At 43.4% G+C, this 9,951-nt stretch overlaps 1 protein-coding gene across 1 annotated transcript in view; it reads left to right on the plus strand.

The window, feature by feature from the left end:
• Nucleotides 1–9,951, plus strand: part of rgs7a (regulator of G protein signaling 7a) — a 32,501-nt gene that overhangs the window by 10,171 nt on the left and 12,379 nt on the right. The window contains exons 3-4 of the mRNA XM_067235841.1: nt 7,834–7,930; nt 9,540–9,590. Of these exons, the coding sequence (XP_067091942.1) occupies nt 7,834–7,930; nt 9,540–9,590 (148 nt within the window). The remainder of the gene's footprint in view (nt 1–7,833; nt 7,931–9,539; nt 9,591–9,951) is intronic.

Raw genomic sequence — 9,951 nt, forward strand, 5'->3', positions numbered from 1 at the left:
ACCTCCCTCACCCTTCTCTTCCTCCTCTTCCCCTCGCTCCCCTCTCTCACCCTCAACACCGATGGCTCAGTCAGTTTCCATTTTGCCCATCTCTCGTTCTCTCTCTCTTTCTCTCTCTCTTTTTTATCGCTCTATCTCTTTCCCTATCTCTCTCTTTCTCTCTCTCTCTCTTTCTCTCCATCTCTCTCTGTGTCTGTCTGTGTGGTCTCAGTAAACATAGTTGCTGCTGCTGCCCGCTGATAAGACTACTTGAGAGTAAAGCCAGACTGTTTGTCGGCAGTTACACTCTTGTTTTAATTAACGTTGGGCTGACATTCATTAAAACTTACATCACCATGGTGAATTCACCTGTTCTCCATAGGAAATGCAAAATAACACAGCAACACAACTGCACATCTTGGAGAAATCCATGATGGTAAACCATTGCTGGGCCTGAATTCCCTTTAAATGTGTTCTTTTAAATTGGTTTTCAAAAAGCAGGTGATGGTTTTAAGGTGATAAAGTTTTATGAATCCTCCCTTTTTATTTCCTGGGGAATTAGTAAATGGCACACCCAGAGTTTAGATTTAGATGTACAGCGTTGCCTTATCATGCTTCACAACTGAATGAGCAAAGCTAAATGGTTAATAAACGGTAGAAGACAATTGCAAAATATTGTCTCTAAATATATGGCCTTAAAGGCAACTTGAATAATGAATGCACCAATCTGAATACAATCATGCTTTCTGTTGAATTTCTATGATATTATCTCCAGTCTCTACATCCTCTGCATTGCGACTGTATCTTCCTCCTCCCGACAATAAAAAAAGCCGTCTGTAGCCAAAGATTATGCAGCCTTTTTATTTTGACTTTATTTATTATTTTTACAGCAGGCTGTTTGAGTGATGAACTCACAGTAGGTGGGCAGCGATATTGGCTTTCAGTGGAATGTGTTCCAGAGCACAACCAACCTTGGCTGAGTCATCTCGCCCACCGGACGCCCACTACGAGACACAAACGCGAGCGAGAGGCCTTGCCCCAGGATCTCCATCCCACTAGCAACCAGCAAGACAGCTTGCTGGGAACAGTGCAATCCACCACAGTACTCAAGAGTAGCGTCAGGTACAGAGGAGATAGACAACAATAAAGACAGCTTTAAATAGAAGTTAAACATTTGGCTGTAGATAATTACATCCAGCGATGAAGGTGGGTGTGCACACTTGCAGACAACAATTTAAAACATTATCAATGCGCAAAGTACAAACAGCGTTTCAAACGGAGATAGTAGAATTAGTAACGAATGCAGCAGGTCTCTGTTTTTTTCCAATCGGTAGAGGAGTTGTCGTGTGAGAAGAAGAAGGACATAGAAATGGAGAGAATCTGCTGAGACTGAGAGAAGAGGGGACGATGGCAGGCGGACTGTGTTAACCGAGAAAATGTCAAGCGAGGATAAATACCGTTTTCCCTCCCCCATTTTTTCTCTTCCAGGGAACGGTTCCCCGTTCTCTCATCCATGATTCACAGCCTCCATCTTCCAGCACACAGGGACAGGCATGGCAGAGCTCATTCCCATAGGGATCCAGCTCCACACACAACCCCCCACACACATAGTCGTTCACCTCTCTCCAGGGATCGCCTTACTCAGGGGAACAGAGAGGAACAGGAGCTGCATGTTCCAGGTGCTTGCCTTTGATGAAAATACAGATGAAAATTCACTGGGAAAGTAGATTGGCCGTGCCATTGTGGAAACCCACGTTTAAGTTGGATGGGTGGAGGTGGAATAGATTGATGTAGTCGTGTGTTCGAAGCACTAAGTCAGGTGTGCTTCGAAGGGAGTCAGGTGGCTGAGCGGTTAGAGAATCGGGCTAGTAATCAGAAGGTCGCTGGTTCGATTCCCGGCAGTGCAAAATGACGTGTCCTTGGGCAAGGCACTTCACCGTACTGTCCTCGGGAGAGAATGTCCCTCTACTTACTGTAAGTCGCTCTGGATAAGAGCGTCTGCTAAATGATTAAATGACTAAAGGTTCGCTAGATTCCATCTGTCAGGCATGATGGAGCCAATGCAGTTTTCTCAAATGTGTAACTCCACATGACAGGTGAGATAAATCAGGTGTATTTGAAACACATGTTTGCCTCCTGTTCCAAGCCTGGTGGAAGTGCAGTCGTTTTCACCTTTAGGCCCTCGGAGACTAAGAAGTGTTCAGGTTTAGTGTGACATTAGCTGCTGCTGCTTATAGAGCCATTAGTGTGTGTGTCTAATACAGTGTGATGGATCGTATCGGTTGAAGCTGTCAGCGGGCCCATCAGTGATGCTCGACAGGACACTTCAGAGCAGGGGATGAATGCTGGTGTCAGTCATGGTTGGCAACCATCTGGAACACTATCTAAATATGGACCAAGGGATTGATAATGCTATCTGTCAGTCAAGCTTCTGACCGTAAATGACAGGGGTTCTGGTCACAATGTGAAAGGTGTCTAGACAGAGTGTGTGCAGCTAGCTTTGGATCTACGATGGGGAAGAGGAGTCAGGTGGCTGAGTGGTTAGGGAATCGGGCTGGTAATCTGAAGGTCGAGAGAGAGAGAGAGAGAGAGAGAGAGAGAGAGAGAGAGAGAGAGAGAGAGAGAGAGAGAGAGAGAGAGAGAGAGAGAGAGAGAGAGAGGTGGTTTGTGAAAAAGTCTGAAACTAACTGCTATAAATTAGGGTCAGGGAACTTTGTGAGAAGGTTTTTAGTGTAATAACACATTTGTTTTATGAATTAACCCCAAAATATGAGGGCAATCCCTTGACATCTTGCATTTAAATGCTAGTTCACTGCAGTGTTGACCATCTAGGAGTGCGTTATGGCTCCAATAGATCAAGTTTGATGATGTTGTCTAGTAGTGTTGATACAATTACGTCTGAATTATTGTAGCAATGTAGATCAGGGGTAAAATTCACACATCACAATAATGTAGCGATATAATGAAATGAAAATATTGTCGAGCCGACCCTCTGGTTAGTATGTGTTCTCCGATCTGGCCAGAACTTGTCCCTTGGCATCAGTCCTGATTGCCATGTTCCCAGGACTTGTCCTGCTGGGAGACAGACTGCTTGGCCTAATAACCACTCTTGACCAAGAGCAACAAGAGGAGGAGAGGGAGGCAGAGAGAGGTGTGAGAGAAGGAGGAGGGGCAAACAGCTCAAGTCTCTCTCTTTTTCCTTCACACCTTTATCTCCCTCTCTTTCTCTCCCTCTTTTGACATTTAGTCATTTATCAGATACTGTTATCCAGAGCAACTTACAGTAAGTACAGGGACATTCCCCCGAGGCAAGTAGGGTGAAGTGCCTTGCCCAAGGACACAACGTCATTTTGCACGGCCGGGAATTGAACCAACAACCTTCTGATTAATAGCCCCCCACGTTTTGACAAAACTTTGAAAGTGATGAATAAAAAAACATTGACTGTTTTATGGAAATTTTCCCTGGTTCTCTTTCTTCCTCCTTATGTCCTTCACCCTTAGCTATGCATGACTAAAAGTGACAGTTAGAAAACCAAACTAAGACAAGGACCCTCCAATTTCTCCATGTACCCTTTCACCCTCTCATCCCTCTCCTCAGAAAACTGAAACTTTCATCCTCTCTCTTCTCCATCTGGAACATCAAGAGATTGTCCTTCACACATCCCAAACACTCCACCTGTCCTTCCCTTCACTTCCTCCTATCTAACTCTACCCTCTCATTACTGTGAATGACTGGCCAACTCTGATGTCCTTGTGATAGTGATGTACTGTACGTTGCCTTAGTAACAGAGGGAGAGAGAGAGAAAGAGAGGTGTAGGGGTACAGACCATAGATATATATAAAGACTAGTCTTATGTCTTACTAGTCTGACGTTGATAACATATCAACGTCAGTCATGTCGTTATGCCACTCCATACTTCTATTCTATAAAATAAAATAAAACATAATTATTCATAAGTAGGCAGTGGCATAACGACATCTCTGATGTTGATAACAAACCAAACCGTTTCAAAATTGGTTGACAATTGAGCAAGTTATGGTCATTTAAAAAGTACATGTAGCATCAACACAATGTTATGGATGAGCGAGTTGACTGTAGCAAGATGGCCGCCATGTGCGGACGTTCTAGACACCCTGCCGTAAGACATCTAGTCTTTATATATATCTATGGGTGTAGGGGTACAGACTGTATATGACAACAAAGAAAAGGCTTCAAATTAACGTAATTCATGGCTTGACCTTGTCTTTAGAAGGTCAATCATTTCCATCCGCTGTGTTTAAGATTTCCATCTGAATGGCAGGTGATTGTTGTCTGGATTGTAACGGGTCAACTCTCTGCTCTAATGTTCTTAACACCATGTGAAAACTATGTAGTTCAGTGTACTGGATCTAACACACAATTGGGATTGGGACTGGGATTCTACAACATAGATTTATTGGCATAATCTTTGGTTGCACACTTGGTTGCACTCTCTGGTTGCCCACTATGCTCGTAAAATAATCCATACTCCTTTAGTTGTGAAATAACTCTCTTTTAGTAATTAGCAATACTTCTGCATGTCAGTTTTCTGAAAGGGAGACTGCTCATCATCCCAAAAGAGAGAGAGAGATTTATCTTCTTTGAAGGTGAGGAAATCTAGTATCTCTATCATGACATTGTGTTGTAGACAGATTCACTCCTACGATGATGGATAGAACAGGCATCTCATGCATACAAAACATGCAGGCTTTATTATGAAAGCCATTATGAAAACCTTGGGTCAGACCACACATGCACCCAGCTACCTACACACTCACACACACACACACACACACACACACACACACACACACACACACACACACACACACACACACACACACTGTAATACATTTATAATTCATCAATTCATAATTTCTCCATATCCATCATTTCTCAAATGTAAGCACATTATATGATCATGAATGTTAACATTATACTAATGAAAGCATTAATGCTGGATTTTGCTGGGACTGATCATACAAACTGTCCGCTTCAAATTGCACTTAAATCTTAAATCCACTTTGAGTTTTGAATGGACACAGTTTAATCAGAGAATATGTGTCCATATCCCAGACAGCAATATAGTGGGAACATTATGTTTCTGGAATAACTCTGTATTCAAATTATTCACTGTGTAGTGAAAACAACGATTTTACTACTTGACGAGAAACGTTTCGACATCAGGGATTGTTTCCTGTTGGGTTATGAGAGCATCCTGTGTGTGTGTCTTGTGTTGCTGTGTGGTGTAGCCTATCTTTCTCAGATTACTGTCTCAGGGCTTCTCTTTCCTCCGCGTCAAGAACAGCATCGCACAGGAAGGACAGCCCTCCACCAGAGAGGAGGGGGAGGGGAGGAGGAAAAGGACAACGAGGGCGGGAAGGATGAGTGGAGGAAAGACGGAGAAGGAAGGGTGGAATTTCAGAGGATGTTTTTTATGATCTCGGAATGTTCCGTTGGCAAAGAGACATGTATGAATGTAATGTCGGGTATTTTCCATGTGAAGAATTGTGGCACATGGAATCTTGTAAACGTTGCGTTCTGTGCTGCTGTTTGACTTTATTTGATGTCTTTCATGTTAAATCTTTTCAACAGATGCCTTTTAAATATGCCGCATTTAGGGGTAGTTCCTCGTCTTGATTGTTGATGAATTATGTCAAATACAGTACAAAATCTGTGAAATTCCTTCCTTGTTTGTCATGTCATGTAGTCTTCAATATTTTTAAGTGTCAGAAATTATATCCAATAGTCAATCTTAACAGAAGGGACAAATAAAATCCATTTGGGTCAATGTTTGTAATTTTTGCTTATGTCTAATTATTGTGACAGTGATTGCTATGTGGTATAATTACAAAAGCTAACACGGTTTAGAATGGCAGCAGCTATTGCAAACAGGTAAAATGGCTCTATGGATACAAGCACAGAAGTGGTTGGCATAGATCATCAGTGGGTTTGGTTTGGAGCTGCTGTTAGTCATTTCATATGTACTGACTCCAGTGTCACGGCATCGAATGATTCACCTAGAGGGCCAAAATACACACACACACACACACGCACACACACACGCCCACACGCAGACACACACTCATCTACGGAGAAGTTGTGGAATCTGGTCAGTCAGCACTCTGAATCCACTTAGCTAAACTGTAATACTGTTCAAACGTTGGGGGGGGGGGGGGGGGAGAAGAGATGGGCAATGAGCAGCCTTACGATCATCGTGTTTTTATCCTTTTTGAGTCTTAGTGACTCATCCGGCTATTAAACTAGGAGAGGTTTCCTTAGTGCCAGACAGATGACACTGAAAGTTTGAAGATCAACTGTCAGTTAAAAAATGCTGTCAGTCCATTGGCAGTAGACTTACGACTCAGGGTTACTGAGAGGCAGTGGCGATTTTAGACTCTTTTTAGGGGTGCTCAAGCACACCTACATTTAATCTCAGCACCCCTAAAAATAATAATAATAGAAAATTACAGTCATGTTAGAGTAATAGCCCCTCCAAATGTCTGTGCATGTCCCTGGTCTGGTCAGTGTTTTATGTGAGTTATACAGAGATGTCTTGCATAGTTTGGAACCAGGCAAACTATAACATCAAGCTAAAAGCAACTCTCCCCACGTATCCTTTTAAATCTGTCCACAGAAAACAGAAACTCAAATCGAGTTACGTTTAAAACACAATTGAGCACAATCCCTCTTGATTGTATTACTCGATGGAAGTTTTAAAAGTTCTAACCGTTGCATGAAAACTGTGGGTGCATAGAGCACAGTGAAGCCAGTCCATCAAGCTCAGTCGATCCCAAGGACCGATAATTAGCTGTGATAATTAACCAACCAAAACAACACATTTCCTAATCCCAGATGCTGTCCAACAAGCTTAGAGCGGTCAATTTGTGTGTGTGTGCTTGTTTGTGAGTGTGTACGCATGTGTGTGGGTCATATTTGGACTGTATTTATTCATGCCAGAGGGAGGAGGTTTGGGAGAGCTCTTAGCATCCATCCGTAAAGCCTGACGCATCCAAGCCATGCGCCCCCTGCGCTCCTCTCCTCCCCCCTTTCCCTCGTTTTGCTCCCCTCCTCTCCGTTCTGTCTGTTCCTGGAACATGGTCGCTTTGCCCCTCCAGGGCCGGCTGAGCTGTCCATCGGGCAGTGCTATCGTTGCCATTCTGAAAAGCTGAAAATTATTCTCTGTGAAGTCTGTCATCTCTTCCGCTTTGGCCCGGTCAAATCAATCGCATTGTCTATATGCCTACTTTACTGTATTCTAATCCGTTTGGAGTGTCACAGTGTGACTCAGTGCAGCAATAGTTAATAACCCTTTAATCAGGATGGGATTTGGAGCTCGTTCAGACATTCGACATCAGACACAAATGACACATTTCCACAGACTTAATGAACCGATGTATTTTGAGTGACATTCAGAGTGCCATTTGTGATTTTTTTAGTGCTATACAGTGCTGTTGATGCTATACATGAACGTTTCTGTCTGCTTTGGCCAGACTGTTTTTGTTAAGTCCAAACTTGGCTGTTAGAAAGTTAGTGAAACTTAAATTTGTCTCAGAGTTAAATGACATTGATTATTTCATTTTTTCGTATTATGCACACACAAACCCTCGTGGATTTACATTACACCAAAAGTACAGCTGCAGAGGTAAAAAAAAAAATAATACCAACAAGCCAATGCGTGTGAACTAAAATTCAAATTAGACAAAAAATGCAGCACTTCCCCATCTCTCTCATTTAAACTGACCGACCGATATTTGAACCTTGGTTTCTGTTAGTCGCACTCAATTCTCTCTTTCTCTTTTAACAATTTGTCTTTTAATTGAAATTTTTTTCAGATGGAGGATGTAATAGCTCGCATGCAGGATGAGAAGAATGGAATACCTATCCGCACGGTGAAAAGTTTTCTATCGAAGATTCCAAGCGTATTTTCAGGTAAATTTCATTTTCATCACGTTGCCTTAGCAACAATGTCCATAAATTACGGTTTGGTCGGCACTTCAATTCAAAATCCCCCAAAACCTTTGATTGCTAATATTTCAGTCTCATCACAACGATCGCAACAAACCGTACTTGGACACATTTTGATTCTGCAAATTTGGAGCCTTTGGCATCTCATATTCTCCTTGAATACCTGTATACTGTAGTTGTAGCTGCAATATCTGGCCAATTGCTAGAACGTTAGTAAACGGCACAGTAGGAATGTTCGTTTTCCAGGATATTAAACTAGATCTTATTTAGACCCTGCCAGAGCCTATGTCAGTGAAATGGCAAGCAAGCCCAAGAGTATAGGCAGACATGTTGATGTCATGTGAGTGGTGTTCCTGAAAGTGCAGAGTAGCACAGAGCCCTCAGGGGACACGCCCAGATATCTGAGGAGGTTCTTGAAGACAGGACGACACTGCTGCTTGTGCTGTGTGTACAACCATAAGCCAAGCATACACACGCACATACACACCCTTCAAACCATGCAGTGCCATCCATGTAATGATACGGATCTACTTTGAGTACAGCCTTGTCGTGGATTACCTCACATGTCTCATTAAACTCTTAGAAAGTGGGTCATAGCTGGGGGTGTGAAGAATACTGGGTGTATTAATGATGTTAATCCATGATAAATCGCATCTGGTTATGCACAAGTACTGCCTCCAGTCATTAATTTGACAAAAGGCCCACGTCTTAATCCAAACTGATGACAGATGAGCGTGAGGATCTATTGCCAGGACACAGTGAGCCTTCAGGAGGATTTGAAGGGGCTCGCACAAGAAAGAGACAAAGAGAGAGTGAACGAGAGAGAGCCACCAGGTGTCACTCCATACCCCCGTTTGACCCCTCTGGCCTCCTCTGTCCCCTGATCACCGCTCCTTCCTAGCTCTCTCTCTCCTGCCATCGTCTCCACTCCTCCACCTGACAGCGTGAGAGACGGTGATAATAGCTGCCAGGGTGTATTTAGAAGCTGGGGAACACCTGGAGATGGACTGGGGTGGTCTCTCCTCTCTTTTCTATACCTTCAAAGACCGCGTTCGCTGAACTGTCTTCCTTTCCGTTGGTTGAGGATGTTCCTTTAATTGAGTTCAATCACAGCTCTCTTGTTGTAAAGCACACTGTGACTTGCACATTACACCGAGTACAAGTTCATCCAAGCTCCACACACACACACACACCGGGTATACGCCACAGTGAGATCTGACACATCGCAGCGATTGCCACAGTTGCTGAGCTATCTAAGGGGCAACGTGCACAAGCACAGTGTTGTCCAGGGAGTATAGCCAGCCCACCACGCTGCTGTGACTGATCTTAATGATGTTAAAAGGAGGTCGTTTAAGTTACTTGCTGAAGGAGCTGGGTTTGTTGAGCAGACTGGGATAAAAGTGTATTTGGCGCCAGATGGCCAATTACACACCCACATCATCCTTCTAATAAGGAGAAATCTACACTACAGAGAAGGCCCTCCTGTTGATATTATCTGTCACTAACATTTATGTGCAAGAAATGGAGCTTCACTTTATGCTCAATATTTGAGTCATCTCTCTCTCTCTTACAGGTTCTGACATTGTACAGTGGATGATCAAAAACCTAAACATTGAAGACCAAGGTACTGTAATGAACTCTCCTTAATGCTCCTGTATATAAAATTCTGTGTGTCTCTAAGATATGAGTCTCTTATGTGAGGAGCAGGAAACACTGTGTGACTCTCTCATGAGCCTTGAGCCAGTAGGACATTGACTTGCATGTTGCTGCCCAGCAGTAGAGTATTGTCATGTTACACCACTGCTCACAGTGGAAGCAACACGTTTCGGGTGGTTGGCCAATACGACCATTGTCCATCAATGACGTTCAGAGAAGAAGGGAACATTTCACTGGTAGAGAGAGGGAGGGCGCCCCCTGTGGCGGATGGAGGGATTGTCAGTTTGTTGGGCAGAAAGATAAGAGCCAGTCATGGAGGCCATCTGGGG

This window comes from Osmerus mordax, chromosome 5, assembly GCF_038355195.1.
Source record: "Osmerus mordax isolate fOsmMor3 chromosome 5, fOsmMor3.pri, whole genome shotgun sequence".
NCBI lineage: Eukaryota > Metazoa > Chordata > Actinopteri > Osmeriformes > Osmeridae > Osmerus > Osmerus mordax.